The sequence below is a fragment of the Meles meles genome, chromosome 2 (assembly GCF_922984935.1).
Source record: "Meles meles chromosome 2, mMelMel3.1 paternal haplotype, whole genome shotgun sequence".
NCBI lineage: Eukaryota > Metazoa > Chordata > Mammalia > Carnivora > Mustelidae > Meles > Meles meles.
Window position 1 is genome coordinate 6,062,696 of NC_060067.1, and position 23,404 is coordinate 6,086,099.

Genomic DNA, 23,404 nt, shown 5'->3' on the forward strand with positions numbered 1-23,404 from the left:
CCAGCTCGAGGTCGCGGCGCCGGAACGAGGTGGCCCCCAGGACCCGGCACTGCGCGTCCTTGATGCTGTTCCGGTAGGCGCGGCTGAACGGGGCGTCCGGCGCCGGCCACTCGGGGCTGCCGGGCCTCGGCTCGGGCCAGCCGGGCTCCCTCCCCGCCTCGCTGCGCAGCTGACAGGTGCTCTGGCTGCGGGGCAGGGCAGGGTCGCGGCGCGGGGGCTCGCCGCCTGCGGGCCGGGGTCCCCGGCCGCCCTCCGCGCCCCTCCGCCGCGGCTGCCCGTGCGGCTGCCCGGAGGCCTCGCCCGGCTTCGGCTCGTGGGGCCTGGAGTGCTGCTCCCCGTTGCCCGTGGGGTCGGCGGAGTCAGACAGACGGACACGGCCTTTCGTCTCCTCAAAGTCGTGCCCGAAAGGATTCGGAGTCGCGAGCGTCCTGCTGTGGCCGTAGCTGGAGCCGCTCACGCGGGGGCCTCCCGGGCCGCCGTGCTCGCGCCGCTCGATCTGGGAAACCTTCTCGAGCACCGAGCAGGGGGGTCTCCCGTGCTGAGAGCCCTGCGGGGCGCAGGTGCCGGAGCTGAGCCGCCTGCCCAGACCGCACGGCTGCAGGTGGGGCGGGGAGGGGGGGTCCCCACACCTGGGGTCTGCGCCGGGGAAAGAGGCCACCGCACTGGGTCTGGTCTCCCGCCTCGGGTAGGACACCGGCCTGTCCGGATGGCTCCTGTGCTCAGGAACAGCTCTCCTTCCGGAGCCTTCTACCTTGCTGTTGACTACCGAGGTAGACCAGCCCTCCAGGTAGCCCTCCCCGGCTCCCCCTCCTAGCTCCAAGCTGCTTTGCCTTCTTAGACTCTCAGGAATGTTCTGGAGAGAGGAAAAGGCTGCCTGGGTTCTGCCAAAGCTGCTGGACGGGCTCCGGCCGAGGCTGTCCCTCTGCAGCCCCCGCAGCAGGCTGGCACTGTGGTCTTCATGCAGATCAGCCTCCCAGGGCTCTGGGGGCCGGGCGGGGCACTGGTCTTCACCCACGTGCCAGGCCGGAGGGCATCTGAGGCTGTGGAAGTTAGAAGACGGTTTGCTGCTGTGAGCGCTCCTTCTCTCGCCCGGATGCGGGCTGTCGCCTCCGAGAGGAGTGACCGGCCTCTCCGGGGACTCCTCCTCCTCGTTTTCAGGTACTGAAGGGAAATGGACTTTGTAGGGGACATACTTGGCGGAAGTTTCAGGTCTCCTCTCTACCGGGGGCACGGAATCGTGTTCCAGAGGCTGGTAGAAGGCAAACCCAGGCCTGTTAGATGCGTCGTGGTTCCCGTTCTGGTCCAGGGGGGCCATCCTGTCGCAGGCCCCGGGAGGAGCTGCGCACCCGCTCTCCTTGGCCAGCGCCGGGTACAGGGAGCCGCCGCCGCTTGCCGAGGGCCTCGGCACCTGGGCGAAGTGCGGCTCCGGAGAAGGCACCGGGTAGACGCCAGTGGGCAGCAGAGGCTGGCCGGGCTGTGCCTTCGGGGCGTAACCCTGCTTGGGCTGCGCAGGGGGGCTGTTCTCCGGGCTCCGCTCTAGCACAGGGCGCAGCTGCTCCTCCAGGAAGGGGGACTTCGGGGGCCCCGCGGGGCTTGCCTGGGGCCGGCAGAACCGCTTCTGATCAAGGCTGGACCAAGAGCCCGGTCGTTCTCGCTGCCGAAAGGCCGCGTAACTGTCGCTGCGAGCCGGGGGCAGGGGTGCGCCTACCTTAGGAGGAGGCAGGTGGGCGGGGGGCGTCTCCAGGGCGCTGGGGCAGGGCTGGCTGCAGGATGGGGGCGCCGCTCCCTTGCCCCGGGCAACGTGATGCCATTTATCGCAGCCCCGACCGTCCGCGGATGCCCGCGCCTCCCTACCTTGGAGAAGCAGGGCTGAAGAGTTGACCTCGTACTCAGCCGACACGCCCCTCCGGGGGTCGTAGACCGTCTTGACGTACCGGATGTCTGCCTGCCGCATCCCTTCCAGGAGGCCACCCCGAGCCGCAGTGGCATCCATGGAGCTTGAGCGCTCCCGGCCGGGGAGGCCAGCGGGCGGGTACTCCAGGAGGCTGGAACTGGTGGAGAAGGAGCTGTAGGCCGAGTCTCTCTTGCTGTGGAGGTGGCCGAGCTGGTCAATGCTGCTGGTGGACTTGGCAGGGGAAAGAAGGGGGCAGGGTGGGGAGCCCCCGCCGGGCTCCAGGCTCTCCATGCTGCCCTGGGAGCTGCAGCGGTCAGGGCTTGGCCTCAGATAAGCGCGGTCAAGGTTGGACAGGTCACTGGTAGAAGAGCTGGAAGAAAGGGACACACAGCAGTCAGCACCGCGACCCGTCACCATCCGGGAGGCGCACAGGCACACGACCCAGCTTATAAATGTACTCTTGGGCTAGATGTTTGGGTTTTGGAAGGGTGGGTGAGAAGGGCCATATTTGGGCCTTGCTCGGCCTCCGTGTGTGTGTTGTCTCTCGGCGTAATTGCTCAACGCTGTAACCTCCGTGCCCCGAATTAATCACCCCGGCTTGCGAGGGGCGGGACGGGGGGCACAGAGGAAGCCGCGTGGCCTCTGGGTACAGGCAACGCATTGATGTGATTTGCTGCATGCCGCCAGTGACATTCTGTGTGTGCCAAGAAATGGGAGGTGGGGGAGGAAAGAAGAGAGGAAGAGGAGTGAGAGAGGCCACCGTTTCGTGTCTCTTAGGGCTATTTGTGGGAAGAAGGGGAAGAGCTTGGTAAGAGACCAGGCACGTGAACCGTGTGCACGTGTGTCTGTTTTCAGTTCGTATCTTTCCTTTTTATGGAATTGAAGGGCTATAACCTGGCAATCTTCCTGGAATCTCAACTACTAGAGACAATTTGTTTACAGTGAGAAAGCTAAACACAAAGCTGAATGAGAGAAGTTCGGAGAAATGACAAAGTCAGAGAAGGCTGACAGGAGGGGGAAGCTTTATAAGAAAGTCTTAATTACAGGAGTCCCATCACCTTTGGATGACTTCCCAAAGACTGAGCAAAACCTCCCTCAAACACTTAGACAAATAAATAAATAAAATCTTAAAAAAAAAAAAAAAAGGGCACCCGGGTGGCTCAGAGGGTTAAAGCCTCTGCCTTCGGCTCAGGTCATGATCTCAGGGTCCTGGGATCAAGCCCTGCATCGGGCTCTCTGCTCTGCTGGGAGCTTGCTTCCTCCTCTCTCTGCCTGCCTCTCTACCTGCTTGTGATCTCTGTCAAATAAATAAATAAAATATGTAAAAAAAAAAACCACTTAGAAAGGTCAGACCTTCTCCTTTACACAGTCCTCTATGTGATTTTCAGAGCCTGCTGGGCTCTGAAGCGGAATGACTCAGTCTTGACACGGCATACCCCAGAGAGCTGCCTTAAAACAAAATTACTTATAATTACCTTCAATTACAAACGTTAAAACATACTTCACCCAGCACGTGGGGCGAGTGAGGGCGTATAGAAAGGAACAAGTGGTTCAAAATCAAACAATCTCAAAACTGTACAAATGTTTGTGACTCAGCATTCTCTACAAAAGGGTAAACAGTAAAACATTTTGCTAAGTTTTTGTATTTTTATTTTTTTAATTTTTATTTTTAAAGGAGTATTTCATTTTAAATATATATATTTTTAATTTATTTGACAGAGATCACAAGTAGGCAGAGAGGCAGGCAGAGAGAGAGGAGGAAGCAGGCTCCCTACTGAGTAGAGAGCCCGATGTGGGGCTCGATCCCAGGATCCTGGGATCGTGACCTGAGCCGAAGGCAGAGGCTTATTATCCCACTGAGCCACTCAGGCACCCAAGTTTTCACATTTTTAAATGAAAAGGCATTTAGACACTATTAAAACTCACGTGGCTATTGTTATATTTCTAGACCTTATTTAAGTTTATATGGTACCTTATTGGCTAAGTATAGGATAATGATTTATGGTTGGCCTAAACCCAGGGTCTATGACAGGAGACTGGAAGGACCATATTCTGACTCAGAACTGGCTCTGGAATTCCAGGAAGACGACATTTTCAGCAATTCACCACAAGAATGTAATTCTTCTTCTTTTTTTAGACAACATCCATTTACTGAATGGAGCATCCCGCTTCGGGAGGGACAGGCATGCATTCAAAGGAGAAAGGAAGGAGCAGCCAGATTAGAGACAGGAGTCCTGGCACTCAGTGGTGTGGCATGTGTCTCTGCCAGATTCTCCCCCCTTCCTCCTCCCTTCCCAGTCCCCCTTCAAACGAAGAGACTGTGTTAAAAACGTATATGACAGCTCAGCTGAGGATAATCTCGTACGACCCACTTACACGTCTCATCATCTCCTCTAACAGGAGATTCAGATGCTTCCGGTGGAAATGGAAGCCGTGTATCCCATCATGGCTATTCTGCTCGCCAGTTCCATGCCGGCGGTAGGCACTCCTTAACCCCCCTCCCAACGGCTGAGAATTTGAGCAGAATCGTTCACTGGAAAGGATAAATCAAATCTACTTAGGGACAGAAAAAGTCAAAGCAAATAAATGGAGTAACTGAAATGCTCACTATTGAGTGGGAAGAAGCGTTACCACTAACATCCCCAAATGTAGATGATTCTAGAAACACGAACTCACTGGTGTAACATCTTTAGGCAGAACGAGGGTTCCGCGGGTTCCATCCTGTCCTTAGCTAAAGGAAACCTAACCCACCGATCCTCAGGTGGAACGTACTGTGGGAGGATGGTACTCGGGGCGGGCTCTGTCCCTTGGGATCCCCGCTCCTGACCTGAGTGAGGAGTGGGACTGAGCGGGGTGCTGACATCAGCCTCCACAGAGTTCTCACACCACTTGCTGGAAGTCGCCATTTTGATTGTCTTTGCCACTCCTGCTTCCAAGATGGCACTTGGAATGAGTGAGGAAGAAAACTTGGGATGTGGTCTTCGGTCCCTGCGACAGTCCCAGCCACACAGAGATGGCCTTACTGTCAAGGAAAGTGTGTCGGGCTCCTTATCGTGGTCTGGCCAGCTCCCAGCCTCACTTCTCCTGGTCTCCTCTAGCTCACTGCCCTCCAGTGTAATGGCCTCCTTCCTGTAACAACCCATGAAAGATTTTCCAGTGCCTCAGGGCCTTTGCATGCACTGTTGCCACCACACGGTATGCTCTTTACCCGGCTCACTTCTACTTTGCTCAAGTCTCTGCTTGGGAGAAGACTTCCTGGAACGAAGGAGCTTCTGAAGAGCCTCCCCCCATCCTCGCCGCTTGTGACTCTGCTTCGTTCCTCCACAGCAGTCACCACTACCGACATCACCCACCATCCCTTTCATTACGTGAGAGACTTCAGTTGTGTCTGTAACGCTTAAGAGCTGAAGCAGATATGACAAGCAGATATTACTTCTGTGGTCGATCCACGAATTCTTAATAATATTACTTATACTTCTTAGAGTATTACTTTTCTTTTGTGTGTTTATGTGTATTTTCTAAATACTTAAAACTCAGCAAAGAGCACAAAACAAGTGCATGAAAACATTTTCTAAAGTGTACTCCTAGAACGTGAATTCCTGAGATGATCCGATGTTTGGAAAATGCCGGGCTAAATGAATTAATTCTGTTTGCTATAAGACTTCTGAGTCTTTAATAAACTATTGTTCATGTGATGTTCCCCAAGGAAAATAGTGTTTTCTAAATTAATCTGGTCCTAGAACTTTTTTCCAAGGAGCATCTAGTGGATGATTAATGTGTGGAACAGGCCTTGGTCAGCAAATATCACAGGGTAGGGGTTTTTTATGTCTTGTTCAGCATTATAGCCTCACTAGCCAGAAATCATCCGAGAGGTAGTATTGGTTCTTCAGCATTTTGATACTGTTATTTCAGCCTCCCCGAGGGGCCTGGGTGACTTGGCTTTTCCAGATCTCCTCTGAAGGACTTTAATACCGAGGACCACTGTGTGAGAATTCTGCAGGACTGAGAAGAGACCGTGAGCCAGGTCTGACAGCAAGCCACTGAAATACAGGTTCAGTGAAATCCAGACCTAAACCAGCTTGCAGGCAGTTAAAGTCCCTTGTCTTGTGTTTCCCTCTCCTCTAAGCTCTCTGATGCTCCTGCTTCTCAATGAGAAACAGATCCATAAGCTCAGAGCGGAGACTGGGCTTCTAGAGCTAAAGGAAGGCCGTCAGACGGATGCCAACCAGCTGGTTTGGCACACCAGACCACTGGATGTCACTGTACTCCTTGGAAAGGCGCCTGGAGTGCGTCTCCACCGACAGCCGCAACACCAGGCCCTCCAAGCAGAGCACAGACTGGGGTGAGGCGTCTGCCCGCATGGCGCGCTGGAGGTGTGGCCCGAACAGACTGCAGCGTGACCTGGGCTGGAGAAGAGAATCCCCAGGTCTGTAGCGCTGCGGGTAATGCGAGCTCACGTCTGTCCTCGTACCCCACACTCCGTTGTGCAGACTGTCGGGGGATCTGTCCCGAAGCTTGCATTAGAAGGCACAGTGATAGACCCTGCTGCCTAAACCCCCGTGGACGTTGGGACAGGGAGGAAGACATGGGAGGTATAGACACGCAGCCTTCAGAGCCCACACTTCCGGGGCCCAACTGTCTCAGAGCTCACACCGTAGGCAGCTCTTCCGAGCACCGACTGCAGTCATCCTGACTTCTGCCCGTGTGTTTTCGATTGCAGTATGGCCAGATGTGGGGCCTCCCGGGAAGGTGAGGTGTTGGGAGGGTCTACAGGGTCCCGCTGTTTAGGTCTGCGAATACAGGATGGCATTTTCTGTGCGTGCTGGTTTGTGCCTTTAGCCTTGAAATTTACTCTCAGGTTTCACTGCCTCTGTAAGTCTTCAGCCTGATTACTGTAATTGTCGGATTACTGAGTGTTTATTACGTTCCAGGAACCGCACTAAATTTTACGTGTTTTGCTTAATACTCACTATGACCCAATGGGATACATTCTGTTAATTTCATCCTACAGACAAGAGAAACAAGATCAAAGAGGTGAAATGACTTGATCAAGCTCATCTAGCAGGTGGTGAAGTTGGGATTTAAGGCCAAGTGCCTTCTCACTGTGCTTTCCTCCCTTCGCACGGCGAGGCCCTCTACATCTCACCTTCCAAAGGCCCAGAGAGCGAAAGCGCCGTGCCTGGGTGCAGGGCTGCCCGGCTGGGGGGCCTGTTCTCTGAGCTCAGATGGCGAGAACATATCCTTTCGGGGTTATAGGGAGGGATACGGGCAAGGGAGGGGGTGTCTGGAACAAGGAGGGTCACCAGGAAATTCTTGTCTGTGGCCTGAAGCCTATCCCGATGTGTTGGGAGCCACGTCCATCCGTGACAAGTCTAGGAATTGGCCCTTGATTTGACCGGACATGAGCGTTAAGGGTTCTGAATCCCGGCCTTGCCAGATGCGGAGGCACCATCTGTTAGTTAAGTAATCCTTCCAGAAGTCCTGCCCCTCCCCCATCTGACCCATCAGCACTTGCTTCTCATTTGCATGTAGGACCCACATCCCCTTGGTCCTCCGCTCCCTGCCATCACCCTTGTATAAGCACTTTCAAAAAGCCCGAAGCAACCGAGTCTAACTGCCTAGCATCAGAAAGTGGATTCTGACTCGCATAGATTCTGAATTTGTAGTAAGTGTAGGGGGTCCTGACCGAGTACTTCCGTACGTCTGGTGGTCAAGTTTGGCTTCCGTCTCCCTAGTGCCTCTCAGCGGCGTCAGGTCTGATTATCGTAGTCAGTCCCTTTCCCAGGACACTGGTGGTGACCTTGCCTTTTTCTGACTGAACCTTGACTGAGAAAACAGGGAAACAGGAAGTGTAAGTAGTAGTTATATGCCACGGCTCGGACCCCTGACTTGGGCTTGAGTCTGGACTCAGGTCCTGATCGGTTGTGCGACCTTGGACAAATTAGTCTCTCGAAGCTTCGATTTCCTGTTCTGCACAATGGGGTTAAGACGACTGGGTCTGTTTTACAGGTGTAGACGGAGGCGTGTCCTGCCACATGACATAATGTGCACACTGAGAAGGCCCAAGTGTGTGAATTCGGGGTTGGAGCTAAGTTGGGGGACCGGCCTAGCAGAAGGGTAAAAGCGAGGGGCGAGTTCAAATACGTGAATAAGATCATCCAATAAAAAGCAGATACATAGGGGCGCCTGGGTGGCTCAGTGGGTTAAGCCTCTGCCTTCTGCTCAGGTCGTGATCCCAGGGTCCTAGGATCAAGCCCCGCATCGGGCTCTCTGCTCAGCAGGGAGCCTGCTTCCCCCTCTCTCTCTGCCTGCCTCTGCCTGCTTGTGATCTCTGTCTGTCAAATAAATAAATAAAATCTTTAAAAAAAAAAAAAAAAAGCAGATACATAGTTGGTCCAGGAGGACAGTAAGCCCCGAGAGGAAAAGCTCGTCAGCTTTTCTAGCAGTGTTCCCACGTGTAACTGAGAAACACCTGAGAATGGGCAGACTCTGAATTTGACTTGAACTTTGTGCCGGTCTAGCGCAGGATAAGAAGATACTGGTATACCGTCGGAGTTTTAAGAGGATGAGGAAGGAGGTGGGTAGAGAGGCTTAGGACTCGAGGTGAGTGCAAGAAACAAAAGAAAATGTCCTTTTTTGGGAACAAGACCTCAGAAAGAAGAAAAGCCCCGAGTCCCAGCCAGGGCCACTTACCTGGAATGGTATCTCTGGGGCCAAGGAGCGCCGATCGTGCCTGGAGTTATCTGCATCATGCTGGCATCTGGTTGGTTCTCGCCAAATTTGGTTAAATGCCAAGAGTGAGGTCGGCGTGCAGGGTCACTGCGCCTGCAGAGAAACGGGAGAGGGACCGCTCAACACTGTAACGTTCTCAGACAGTTACTTCACTGATGGGATTGATAGATTTAAAAGCAGAGACTGCTGTATCCTCAGAGATCAAAAATAATTAGGTAAATATTGGAAAGCAGATCTTACTGCTTTTTTCTTTTACTAACCACTGTTCTTCTCTGCTTTATTAATACGTTTATTTTCATTTTGACATCATTTCAGACTTCCATAAAAATGCTGCAAAACAGTATAAAGAATTCCTACATAAACCCTAGTGCACTCTTGGTGTGAATGCAAATTGGTACAGTCACTATGGGAAACTATGAAAGTTCCTTTAAAAAATTAAAAATAGAACTACCATATGATCCAGCAACCCCGCTTCTGGGTATATAGCCAAAGAAACTGAAATCGGGCCCTGGTAGATATATCTGCTCTCCCATGTTCACTGCAGCATTACTCACAAGAGCCAAGATCTGGCAACGACCTAAATGTCTATCAACTGATGAACGGACAAAGAAGATGTGGTCTCTTGCAGAGAGAACTATTATTCGGCCACGACAAAAAAGGAGATCCTGCTGTTTGCGACAACTTGGAGATGGACCCGGAGGGTATAATGCTAAGTGACTTAGGCAGACAGAGAAAGATAACTATCCTATGATCTCACTTCTGTGTGGAATCTAAAACAAAAAAGACAAACTCAGAATGACAGACTACGGTGTTGGTGACCAGTGGGAGATTTGGTCCAAGAGTCCAAACTCCAAGTTCCAAGATTTCTAAGATGGGGGTCCAATGGACAGCATGGGATTATGACTAATGATACTGTGTCATACGCCTGAGTGCTGCTAAGAGAGTAGATCTCACATGCTCTCGCCACAAGAAAGAATAACCATGTGACAGGATGGACGTGGTCGCTCATACTTTGGAGGGAATCATTTCGCCATTTACAAATGTAACAAATCTACATACCGTACACCTTAAACTTGCATTGTTCTTTCACAGTTATATCCCAGTAAAACTGGGGAAAAAATTCCCACCTATCCTTCGCCCAGATTCCCTGCACGGTGACATTTTATGCCACAGTTGCCTCTGTTTATCCATATATAAAAATGGGAACAATAATTCTTTCCCACCTCCCAAGAGACTGTGTGCGGAAATACAGAAAAAGAGCTTTCCGGGGACTGTGAAGTCCTCTGTCATATGCCGATGCTGGGTGAATTCCATTCTTCTATTTCTGGGTCAGAAACTCCATGAAACCAGCAGCTTCGTCAGTGTTAACACTGGTCTGGGCGAGGCGGTCTAAACAGCAGCCTGCTTTTGAAAATCGTTCTTCGTTTTGCAAGTCAGTGCCTTCGACTTTTCAATAGCCTGCCCTTTTAACACAAAGCGTTGACAAAACCGAAGGGGGAAAGTGGGTGTCCTTCAACTGCACTGCTGAAGAATAAACCTGGCGAGAGGGAGTCCACGACTATAGAAGGTCTGAGTCTGGAGAGAGTGACTGTGCCTTATTTCTGGCAAAAAAAAAAAAAAAAGGGAGGTGAGCTAGGAGGAATTTCGTGCTGAAAACTTCTAAACTCTCAGACCGTAGGGGAAATTTCTACAGCGGATGAACACATGTATGGGATCTAGGAATCCGCTTTGATACACTGATGATGAAGCTGTAAGTACACACACCGATTTCTTTTCCATGAAAAAAACACATTAGCTTATGTTACGTAAATTCCCGATACCAGTAAAATGTCAAGTGTTAAGTACATCAGAATAATACTAGCCCATGTGTCCGACACGGGTTCTCACCTGACTTTACTAACTTGCTCTATGACCCCATGTGAGTTACTTCTGCTCCCTAAGACTTTATCTTTGTAAAAGATAAAGACACTAGTCAAAGAGGTTGTATTGACCTCATTTTAATCTGAAGCAACTTTAAAAATCTGTAAGAGAGTATGGAGGACTTGCCAAGAGAGAGAATCATTTCCCCAAACACGTGTATTTTTTCTGAAGAAAGGTTGGGGTGATAGGAAACTGATCTGAGCAAAGCGAGGGGTAATACAGACACACAGATTTTTAGCTGTCAGTAAACCCTTCTTGCAATGAAGGAAGCTGTAGTCAGAGACTAATGTCTGTGCTACTAGAGGCCAAGAAAAATGAGAAAAACTGAAATATCTCTCTATAAAATGCTGGGGAAACAGAGAAGCCAAAATGTGGCTAAAGGTTATCAGCTCTGCTCTCAGACAAACCTGGATTCTAATCCTGATACCTAAAATCCAAAAGCTAAAAACCGGTGGTAATTTTCTTAACCATTCTGAGCTTCCTCACCTGAAAAAGGCAGAGTATCACAGAACCTATTTGTAAGGTTTTTGTAAGATTAAAAATGAGCTAATATACCCAGCACATAGTAGAGCTCAACAAATGTTAAGTATGACTCTCATCAGTCATTCATTATTAAAGAATTGGTGAAGACCAGCGGGTAGGGAGACAAGACCGCCAGAGAGATCTACCATGCAGGACAGGAAAGGGGAGAGAGAAGCTGGGCATGAATGGTAAAGGTGAGCAGAATGGACAGGAACTCTGATTGGCAATGAGTCACCCACCTCTGAGCTCCCCAGTAAAGTACTGAGAGTAGATAATTACAACAGGGGTTACTATGCTCACAGCATGAAGGACCCTGGTCACAGTGCTAAGGCCGGGACCTGCCAGGGCAGTGGCTAGGACCTCTAGTCAGAGAGGTAAACACAGGCCAAGATGGACTAGACCCTGCCCACCTGGAAACTAGGAAAGAAAGAAAGTAGTAGCATAGCCTTGGGCTAAAGAGATGAAATAGAGAGCAAACACAGGAGACCAAGGTGAAAAGCAAAATATTACAATTTGTCTGGCTCCTTGTCCCCATACTTCTCTATTGCCCATAACATGTCTCAAGTAACCCATGTCCCTGGGTTCAGTATTGCCCCAAAGTCGAACCTGTCTTCTTCTCAGAAAGGCCACCAGGGAGCTCCTGGCTAATGGCTCAGTGTCCATGGCTTGGCATTCCTGCCTCCAGCCTCACTGTGACCTTGGACGTGCAGCCCCCCAGAAACTACGTTCCTCAGCTAATTCCTTGAAGCCAGGCCACCTCCCTTGAACCCCAGTTCCTCACTGACTTAGATTCCTGCTTTATCTTCCAGGTCCATCTGGGGATTAGACATTCTTTCCGGTGCCCCAAACCTCTCAGAGGCCGGCACACATCACAAACCCTAAGTCCCATGGCCGGGATTCAAACCCAGTTACCTAGGACTTCAGATACTCAGCAGATGCTGCTGAATAACCATACAGAACTTCGTGAAAACATATAAAGTTGCTTTTGCATGAGGCATCTAGAGACACTCCATACGGGTCCAAACGATCCAAACCGGTCCAAAATGCATAAGGAGAAAAAACAACTGTATCTTCCTATCTCGTGTTCTGGTCACCTCGGTGGGAGGCGTTGGCAGGACCCTCTCAGAGTAAGAGGCCAGCTAGCCCTCTGACGAGGGACGGGCTGTGAGAAGCCAGCGGGCGTACTTGAAGAGTGAACTTGGCCTGCAATGCTGGGAATGGGCTCTTCGTCATCTTCATCCTCCAACTCTCCCTGGCCGTGCCTGCTACAAAGGCTGCATGCTGACAAGTCTTTCCTACCTAAGAGGAATGGACAGACCCCGGTAACGTCCACAGACTCCACAGAAGATCCCTAATCTGGTCAAGGAGATGAGGTGTGAGCTACTGTTTACTGATCATTCCAGGGGTTCCAGAGAAGCTCTAGTCTGAAAGCTCCCAGGAAAGAGGAGGCAGGTGCTGGAAGCACAGCATAGCTGCCCAGACTGCATGTGTCAGTTGGTACACCGCCTTCAGGAAGGATCGGACATCTTGCAGGATTCTGAACCAGACTCCCAAGTGTGCAAGAGGCTCTGCATAGAACAATGAAGACATGTGGAGCTGTTGGAAGTGAAGAAAATGTTTCTTTGTGCTTTGAAGACAATAGCGAAGCTTTTTAAAAAATTGTCATCTATCCAGATGCCTCCATGGTTTCTTCACCATTCATTCAGGGGCATCCATCTCCCGTAGACAGGGAGACTTTCTACATCCTGGTCACTGTGCTGGTACTGGGGATACAAAGAACAACAAGGTGTCACTAGACCCAAATAATCCACAATATAGAGGAGGACGACCGAGTTCACTGTGATGAGATGGGTTCCATAATAGAGACCTGTACAAGATGCTTGGTGAACACAGAGGAGGGACTCACTAAGGGGTAAGGTCAAGAAAGCTTCACTTTTACCCACATCATGAAAGGTTTTCCAGATGGAAGAGTATGGGAAAGTGAAGGGAAGGCCACCGGCTAGAAGACATGGTGCGACAGATGCGTGGAAACGTGCAAGCGCGTGGTAAGCCAACTCGGAGGACCTGGGGAGGAGATGGGTAAGGGAAGAGGGGTAGATAAAGGTGAAGAGATAGGAGGGCAGACCTCGTTAGAGACCTCTTTAAAGGGTTTGGACAGTATCCTGTGGATTTGGAAGCCACCAAATGACCTTAGCCAGAGAGCGGCATGCTTAAATATGGGTATCAGTGAGATATCGTCAATAACAAGGAGAATGAATTCGAGAGAGATGAGATTGGAGGCTCTTCTACTGGCCAGAGGAAGGGTAATGAGGGCCTGGCACTCAGGCGGTGGGCGGTGAACTTAAAGGGAACGTCCAGCCAGCAAGTATTTGAACATAGGTGGTGTAGAAGAGAGGATAGCCAAGGAGGAAGGACCGCGTAGCTAGAATGATGATAAAATTAACTTTCATAAAGAACCATTAGATGGAGGGGGTAGGAATGGAGAGAGGGAGGAGGGAAACAGAGTGGGAAAGTAGGTAGCTTTCTCTGGGGCATGCAAATGTGAGGAGTCTGTGGGGTTTTCCATGAAAGAACATGGCGGGCAGGAGAGTCTAGAGGACGAAGTCTGGGCTGCACTTAGAAATCAGGAGTCATGGGGCGCCTGGGTGGCTCAGTGGGTTAAAGCCTCTGCCTTTCGCTCAGGTCATGATCCCAGAGTCCTGGGATCGAGCCCCGCATCGGGCTCTCTGCTTGGCAGGGAGCCTGCTTCCTCCTCTCTCTCTCTGCCTGCCTCTCTCCCTACTTGTGATCTCTATCTGTCAAATAAATAAATAAAATCTTAAAAAAAAAAAAAAAGAAAAGAAATCAGGAGTCATAAGACACGTGGCCGTGGAGAAAAGGCAAGCTGCTTGGGGAGAATGCGTAGGGAGACAAAGGGAGTGGTTAAAGGATGGATCTTTGAGAACCACTATGGTTTAGGGGAGAGGAAGCCAAGAGAGAAGCCCAAGAAAAAGCTTCCAGAAAAGTTGGGAGAAAAACTAGGAGAGTGCAGGAATTTCACAGGCTCCTCGTGGAGACAGTAAGAAGGAGGAATTGTCAACCGTTCCAGCTGTTCCGGAGAAGGCAGTCTGGTGAGGGCGGATGCACGTGCAGCGGGTTGGACACGAGTAAGTCGCTGCTGGGGAACTGAGCGGGGCAGACGCTGGACTGGGAGTGAGAGAACGAAGGAGAGAAAACAAAGAGCGAGGGCAGATAATTCTTTTAAACGCTCGGCTCTAAAGGAGAGAAAGAAGGTGGTGGCTACAAGTGTGGAGGAGATCAGGGAAGGAAAGTTTTTGTTCCTGATGTTTTGTTTTAAAACAAGAAGTAGGAGCAAGTGTACGTGAGACCGGGAGCTCCAGGACACGGAACAAAGAGGATGACAGTCCTCAGGACTCATAAGGAAGCAGGAAGGGATGGCTGTCCGGAGCGATGTGGGGAGCAGAACCTCGTGTATGTAGGAATAGAGCCAGAGCCACTGAAATAAGACAGGAGGACGTAAGATGTGACGCTCCCGTGTATGGAAGGGAGCGGGGCGGGAGGAAGACCGGAGAGACATCAGACCCAGCGTCTTCTACGTCATGATGGTGTCAAAGGAGGGGAAAGTGAGGGGCTGGTGTGGCGGGTTGGGGCTCAAGGAGCACAACAGTGAGGATTAGAAGAGTTCAAACCCGACGAGATTTCCAAGAATTAATGACTAAGACAGGGTCCTCTCCTTAAGGGGCTGACATCCAGGCAGACCAAATGACGTCATTCCTACAGTAAGTAATAAGTCACAAAGAAATAAATCCTACAGTAAAGATAAAATAAGTGTCCAAGACTTGAAATGCCAAAACAGGAAACCCAACTTGGGGAGCTTTTTTCTCTAGAACTTGGAGAGTTCTCGAGAACTCCAGAGTTGTAGAGAACCTGCCCTGGGGGGGTGGGGGGGCGGGGTCAGGTCTTCTCAACAGACTGAAATATTAAGAACAGATCTTGAAACAGTCGAAAGGTCCAAAAAGACAAAATCAAAAACATATGCTGGGAGAAGGCTTCAGCGATAAGTCTCGTCTTTATAAGATTCTTGCACATGGACAGTTAAGTGAAGAAATGAGGGTAAAGAACAACAAAAAAGAGGACGGACATCTAGCCCACCAACTCTCACTCCTTGCTGGGGTGAGCGCAACTTGAAGAAAGAACTGTTTGGTAACATCTAGGAAAAAAATTTAAATAACATATGTATCCAAAGATGGAAAAACAAGCGACATGCTCGCCAGTAGCAGATTACTAAATCACTTGTAGTACAGCCGTAGAAGAGAACACTTTTGCGGCCATTGAAAGAACGGAGTAGCTCCGAACCTGCTGTTACGGGGAGATCTCCAAAATCTATGGTTGGATGAGGACGGTAAGGTATGGTGCCGTGAGTACAGCATGCTGCGGCGGGGGAGGAGAAAATATACGTAACCCCTTATATGTTTATTAGCGTAAAGAATATTCTGGAGTGACGCTTGAGAAACTAGAAACTGACTGCCTCTGGGGAGGAAAACTCATTTTTCGCTGTACTTCCTTCTGTAACTTTTGAATTGTGTGCCATGCCCAAGTACTACCTACTAAAACGCACGGTATTTCCAAAACAGCCTCTCGTTTTAAAAATACATCACACTGTATCTTGAGACGACCAAAGAAGTCAGACAGCTGTTGGCCGACTTTTTCAGTGATGCCGATAATTTCGTAAACATTCCTAAAGAGCACAGCATGCTTTCCTATTTTGGGATCGCTTTGATCTGTAAGAAGATAAGGAGATACTTTCCTAAAGGGCATTACCTCATGAGCGTATCAAAAAGAGTCAGGAGACGATTTAATTTTAAAATCTGAGCGAACCGAGTTTTGCATGTGGGCGTCACTCACACAATGCCCTTCTGTTGCATTCCTGACCACAAACAAGGAAGCGCAACTGCGTGGGCGGGGCAGTCTGATGGAACTGGAACTAGCAAGTGACATGATGTCCTTCTCAGATGACTGTGGCCTGACACTGATTCAGGAATGCCGAGCTTATTTCTGAAAAGTCTACGAGCAAGTGCCGGCCACGCAAGCTCCGGTCACCGGTCACCTGCTGCGTGCCTTCTACCTCGACGAACTCTAGCTGGAGTTCCGAGAGGTCACAGATGGCCACAGGGAGTTCCTAATCTTGCTGGGGAGCCTTACATGCAAGAAAAACCATTAGAGTCATTATTCACAGATTCAAAAAATATTTGAATGCCTGCAGGCACTTGGTGATGTTTTCTGTCTTACTCTTTGTACTGTCTTCCTGCGACAGGGCAAGTAATGAGAGGATGACGTAAATAAGAAAAACTAAGCAACTCGTCCACAGTCTCAAGGGTAGTGAGGGGCAGAGTTGATATTAAAGGCCTGTGCTCCTCTCGTCTAAGCCGTGAGCAGCAGAAATAGAGTAGAGACAGACAGTTAAGCAAATGCACAGGACATTTTCATGCAGTTCTCGGGGTCCTGAAGGAAAGAAAGCTGAGGAATGTGAGTGTGTCATTGAGGGTGTCTGTTCCCGGGTCGGGGACAGCCCCTCTGAGAGCGACATGGGCGCCGAGCCCTAAACGAGGAGCGTCAGCCGTGCAGGAGCAGGTGCGGAGTGTTTAGCAGGGACGGACGGACGGATGGACGGAGCAAGGAAACACAAAGGCCCTGGGGTGGGAATGCATCTGCGGTTTTCAAGAAGCACTGGAGAGTGTGACCGGAGCGTGAGAGTAAAGCGCAAATGGCAGGAGAAGCCATCAGGTCACTCACCCGGGGCCACGCGGGCTCCGGAGGGATCTGGGCTATGAGCTGCCCACCATCAAGAACAGGATCTGAGGGGCGCCTGGGTGGCTCAGTGGGTTGAGCCTCTGCCTTCGGCTCAGGTCATGATCTCAGCGTCCTGGGATCGAGCCCCGCATCGGGCTCTCTGCTCAGCAGGGAGCCTGCTTCCTCCTCTCTCTGCCTGCCTCCCTGCCTCCTTGTGATCTCTCTCTCTCTGTCAAATAAATAAATAAAATCTTTAAAAAAAAGAGAAGAGATTAGGATCTGAAGTTGGCCAGAAGGCCTGGAGGTCGCGCAGGGCTTCCGACGATCTTGAAGGAGTCGTATGCTCTGGATAAATGGAGACGGGGACCGCCTTCACTTGGAATATTAAGAATTCTGAGAGCTAGCGTTCACTTTTTTGTTGATGCTGTGCTGTGACAAGCGGTTATGGCTGACGCTTTGTGTCCACGCTTCTGGGCGCACCAACCTTCTAAACCCGTGCCAGTTCTCAGCTGGACGTGGGCTGACTGTGTAAGAATACCAAGTAGACCTACCAGCTCTACCAAGTAAAACTCCCGTTTCCAATCTACTCACGGACCTCCCTACCCCCCGACCACCGTCCGTTCGGGGCACGGCACGCTGTGACGGATGAGCAAGTCCGACCTCAGGTTCTGGTCTTAACTGTCTCCCCCCAGCCGCGATAGATCCACATATCCTGCAAACTAGGGCTACTGAATGAGCGGGTCACGGGTGGGGTCAAGGGTCTTCCTGATACACGACTGAGCACATGTGCTTGGGCCAGGTAAAGCAGGTTCCGGAAGGTTCTTTTTCTGTGTCACTGCCGTTTCCCCCCTATTTTTCCTCATCTATTTTTAAAATCACAGAGTATTTCAAACATACATAACTATATTCAGATTACTATAAAGAACACCCATGTACTCATCACCAAAATTAATCAAATCTTAATGTTTTCCCCATATTGCTTTCAGGTGTTCTTTTGAATAGGTAATTAATTCACATAATTAAAAAGGAAGATCAAAGCATCGCGAAGTCTTACTCCGCGCTTCCCAGCCTGCGTCCCCATTTCTCTTCAGGACTAGCGTCTCGTGCCGTATTTTCCTTTAAAGCTGCTTCATAGTCCCTTGTGTGCATATATCATATTTATTTAATCAGACCCTTGCTGTAGATACTTTTCGATCGTCAGTCGTTTGCTATTACAAATCATGCATCAGTGAGAACCAAGGCCGTACACTGTTTTCTATTCATGCTGACTTATCACGGCAGAAATTCCCAGTAGAACTGTTGACTCAAAACAGGCATTTGCAGTTTTGCTAGTTAATGCTAAATCGCCCCTTTCACGTAACTTTAAAGAGGAAGCAAACTCACTATGAACGATTAAATGTCATGTGTAAGTAATTTGGTGGGGGGCGCAGTGGGGGGGTAGATTATGTCTGCAGTGTGCTGGAACAGATGACAGAACAGGGCCCTTGTAGGCATTTCCTGTTTACGGGACAACGAGAGGCCCCAAATACTGATGACAGAAATATTTAGCGACTGAAAACAATGACCAAGCCAAGCACACTGAGCTGTACTGATAACATTGTTTCATTCCATAGATCCAGAAGGTACTCTGTCTGTAATAAAAATTAGGGTATACTGGGGCACCTGGCTGGTCAGTGGGTTAAAGCCTCTGCCTTCGACTTGGGTCATGGTCTCAGGGTCCTGGGATCGAGCCCTGCATCAGGCTCTCTGCTCAGCAGGGAGCCTGCTTCCTCCTCTCTCTCTCTCTGCCTGCCTCTCTGCCTACTTGTGATCTCTGTCTGTCAAATAAATAAATAAAATCTTTAAAAAAAATTAAGCTATACTGAGCTCTGTTTTCTACATGCTCACAGAACACAGGAAAGCTGTCAAAATCTTTAAAGAGTTGAAAAAGCCTATCATCTTCCAAAATAAAAAAAAAAAAAAGAAAAAAGAAAGGTGGTAATTGTGCATTCACACACTGTTGGCAAAGACATCCTTTGAGATTGAGAAATCATTTACCCCCCCTTAAAGCATCGCTAGCTTCTTCAAGGCTGTATTTCAGACTTTTCAGACTCACAGAAAAATTCAAGCAAAATTTTCTAAGGCTTTTGTCATTGCCTCACTAACATCTGACTCTTAAACAAGTGGTTCAGTGGGTAGAAAGGTATGCATTAGGTAACACAACCCCATAGCAACACCGTCCGTTCTGGAAAGAGAAGTTCTTTTTAAATGTCACACCCTGATCATATGCCCTGGGGACTTCCGGCCGTGACAGCGGGCAAGAGTGAAGTGTGCCAACTGACCCACAGAAGCCGCTAACATCTACAGTCCGCACAAAAGATGAAAAATCTTTGCCAGTAAAATGCTTTACCCTGTTCCTCACACCTGTCCCAATAGCCTTTCATCGCTGCTTTATCTCCTCCCCGACTCTCGATTCCGACATGTTTTTGAAAAGATCGAAATTTTATTAATAACCAAAGAAAACTATTATCATAAAGGAGAGGGACCAGCAATGGGGGTGGGCGATTTTCACTTAGTCACCAATGGGTGATGGTGTTGAAATGTCTTCTGCTCAGTCGCCCTCTCTTTTGGCCCCTCCTCTCTCTCTGAGGAATCAAAGAGTCAACTGTCCTTCCCATACCCGAGCGTTTGCAAAAGAAGCCACAGCAGAAGTCGATGCAAACGCTGTAACATCTCTCATCCGCGAGAGCCCTCATTTTGTCCTCCACTGACTTTCCAAATTCAATTACAATAGAGTAAGTTCCAATGACCAATAATCTATTCTTTTCAAATCTCAATTTGCAACCAGACATTTTCTTAGAGGAACGAAGGTGGGACTGGCTTTTACCAACTTCTTCAGAGAGCAGATATTATGATTTTAGAATTTTCTTCTCTACTTCTCTCTGCGATAGACTATATGCTGTTAGAGCTCAGATAAATCACTTCCGTGCTGGTTTGTTTTCATCTTCCGCACACAGACACCCACAAACACACTCATGGGTCTCAGAGAGGGTCAGGTAGTTGCAGAGAACTAGGAATATTGTGTGTGCCCCTGAATTACGGCCCGCTTTGAGGAGAAGCTGCTTGGGGGCTCTGCCGGAGGGTTCCTCCTGGATAAATGAGAAGCTGTTCAGCAGGGCACAATGAAAGGTGTGTATGGCTCTTTCCCTCAACCCAGGGGGGCTGCAGGGCAGAGGGGCAGGAAGGGAAGGTATCCTACCACTGTGGCTGGAAACACCCCTCCTCTTCCTTTGTATATAAACCCACACAAGATTGTCCTCTGGAAGTTTTGTTTTTTTTTTAAGATTTTATTTATTTATTTGACAGACAGAGATCACAAGTAGGCAGAGAGGCAGGCAGAGAGAGAGGGAGGAAGCAGGCTCCCCGCTGAGCAGAGAGCCCGATGCGAGGCTCGATCCCAGGACCCTGGGATCACAACCTGAGCCCAAGGCAGAGGCTTTAACCCACTGAGCCACCCAGGCGCCCGAGTCCTCTGAGAGTTTAGAGGAGTCCAAATACCAACTAAGATATTTCAAAATTAATGAATTAATTTTTATACATTGCCAAAGTATACATTTTTAAAAGATTTTATTTATTTACTTGAGAGAGAGAGAGAGCAAGTGCACAAATGGGGAGAAGCAGGCTCCCCGCCAAGCAGGGAGCACAATGTGGGGTTTGATCCCAAGACCCAGGGATCATGACCCAAGCCAAAGGCAAACGCTTAACCCACCGAGCCACCCACCTGTCCCCTCCCCAAAGTATCAATTGCATTTCATTTGCCAAAACAAGTAAAGGTTTTTTGTTTTTTGATTTTTGGGAGGCAAAAGCCTCACCTTTTGGAAGTTACTTTTTTCCAAACACCCATTAAACACAAACAAAGAGATGAGCCCCGAACCGTGAACACTAAAGAAACGGAATTCTCTCGTGGGACGAGTATGATGCATTGCATTGTTTTCCTCTTCTCTAATTCACGTTCCCATCATTTCAAGAAAGAGGCCACAAATAAGCAATTAAAAGCAACACACACAAAAAAAAAAAAAAAACAAGAAAAAAAAAGGAAAAAAAGAGAAAAAAAATAAAAGCAACACGAAAACAAAGGGAAGGACAGAAAGAATTCATTTTAGGAAAATACCTTCAACGTGGTCAAAGGAAGAATCCACATTTTAGAATCGTACCAGAAAGGGATGGTTCACTAAAAGAAAGCTTTTCAATATTACAGAAACCCGAGTGAAAAGAAGGCAGGCTGAAAACTTCAGGAACACAAGGCTCCAGTCCCTCAGAGCTACCGTCCCGCACTTTCATGGTAAATTTTACAAGGGAGTTCGACCACCACGGCCACTCACACAGCCTGACCCTGGCTGGGTGGTTGGGGGGAGAGAAAATAAAACAACTCGGAAGAATGCCAAGTGAAACTCGAAAAACCAGCTCGGTGAGCTCTCTGTGTTCCATAATGTAAGCAGTCTCTGCTTTCTTTTTCACCTTTTACATGGTGGAAAAGCAAGAAGAACTCCTGTCGTAATAAAGAGTCAAGTCACCTTGAGATCCAGAACACTGCGGTGACGGGTGGCCGCGTCCTCTTTTCCCTACGCTACATGTTCTTTTAAGTGATGTGTCCCGGGAAGCAAGCACCGGCCTGAAGCCCAGCTCCAAACAAAATCCTTGAGTCAAGACTGCGTAAGAATAAAAGCCGATTCAGGGGCACCTGGGTGGCTCAGTGGGTTAAGCATCAGCCTTTGGCTCAGGTCATGATCTCAGGGTCCCGGGATCGAGCCCCGCATCGGGCTCTCTGCTCAGTGCAGAGCCTGCTTCTCTCTTCCTCCACCCCTCCCCCTGCTTATTATTTCTCTCTCTCTCTCTCTTAAAAAAAATAAAATCTTAAAGAAAAAAAAGAGTAAAGCTGACTCAAATTACTGTGACGAGGGAAAGATCATCAGGTATTTACATCTGTGGTTCTGATGCAGTTTCATGAGGTACAATGGGCATCTCAGTAAACTCCTCTTTTCATGTAAATTCAAAGTTCAAGGAGAAGACGACACCTTGTCTTTAACATTGAGAATATAGTCACAGGTTCCTCCCTTTGAACCAATGTTGGCCATGAGAACAGAGAAGCCTTGGCCGTTAGCGCGCAGATAATTGTTCCTTAGGAGAAACAGGAGTAGTGACTGCGGAATTCCCCGGGGAAGTGGGGAAGCAGAACCATCAAGTGCACGACACAAAGCGATTGCTAATCTGAATGAGATAAAGCCAGTCCAAACACCCTCCTCATCAGAAATACGGTGACTGTACACCAAGGACAGAGAATGATTGAAAGTTCCCAGGCAGAAATTTTAACAGCACTGAATTACACGAGGGCTCCAACAATGAGAATTTTCAACGACAATTTAGAAAAACAGGCTTAAACTAAACATGTGGTCATTTTTCTTTATAAAGAGATACAACATCGAAGACACCTGTGAAAGCTTCGCCATCCAGGGTCCTGCAAAGAAAGCGCTAAAGCTCACGTCCACATAGCAGGGACTTACCCGGGGGCGAGCAGAAGCATCCTAGCTAACAGCCCTCTGGCCAACTGCATGTCGGATTCAGGACTGGGATAAAAGGCCATTTCGCCCCGCTACCGCTCTCTCCCGGTCCCGGTGAACTCCTGCGCCTCCTGTCACAGCTGGAACTGCCCTGAGCAGCTGGCCGGGACCTTCCTTCCCGGTCACCTCTGCAAACTGGCCAATTAAAATTCATTTCCCGCCCAATCCGAGTGAAGAAGGGAAGGTGACCCTCGGAGCGTCCCCTAACAGCATCTCAGACAAGAGCGCGGCCGAGAAATGCCGGAATCCCACTTTGTGGGCAGGAGGAGGAGAGCAGCAAGAAAACCATCTGCTGATACAATGCCTCCAGCAGGACTCAGGAAGTTTCCTTGAATGATCCCTGCCAAACCCGCGCCCTCCTCCGCAGGCAAAAATGCCACTGTCTGCAAAAATGTGTGTCAACTGCTTCAGGCTTCCCACAGTCTGCGAAGCCATTGCAGCCGGGTCCAGTATCCCTAGACCTCGTAAGGCCACGCTGTCCTGTGAAGGCCAAGTCGGTGGCCCCGGGACGAACCTCAGAGCCAAGGGCAGGGCATCGAGCCCGGTGAACCAGCCTCACTGCTCAACGGAGAAATGAATTAGGGGTCAAAACCCCGAGCTCCTATCATGGCTTTGCTTGATTCATTTTCCAGAGCCCAGACCACCATGTGGCAAAGGCTTAAGCCGATGAGACGGTTGTAATGACGGTGGCGACCAGTGGGGGAAGAGCTGGGAAGTTTCTGGGGGAAAGCACTAGCTCAGGAAATCCTGAGTTTTAAACTGGAACATTTTGTTTCCTTTACCAGCAACGCTCTGAAGTTCCCCGGCCTGGGCTGGACAGATTTCACGGGGACGTTCCTGTTAGGGTAAGTGAGATCGCAGGATTCCCGCTGACAGGTTGGGTAAGCGCATCCAGGCGTGGAAGGGAAGGTTGGGATTGGATCTGGGAGGACATCAAGCCCTGAGCCAC

The 23,404-nt window shown here is 49.6% G+C and overlaps 1 protein-coding gene across 1 annotated transcript in view; it reads right to left on the minus strand.

Annotated features, from left to right (window-relative positions):
• The window catches only part of SHROOM3 (shroom family member 3), a 297,082-nt gene that overhangs the window by 30,702 nt on the left and 242,976 nt on the right, over positions 1 to 23,404 (minus strand). Inside the window, 2 exon segments of the mRNA XM_045997798.1 lie at positions 2 to 2,264; positions 8,588 to 8,719. Coding sequence (XP_045853754.1) covers positions 2 to 2,264; positions 8,588 to 8,719 — 2,395 coding nt within the window.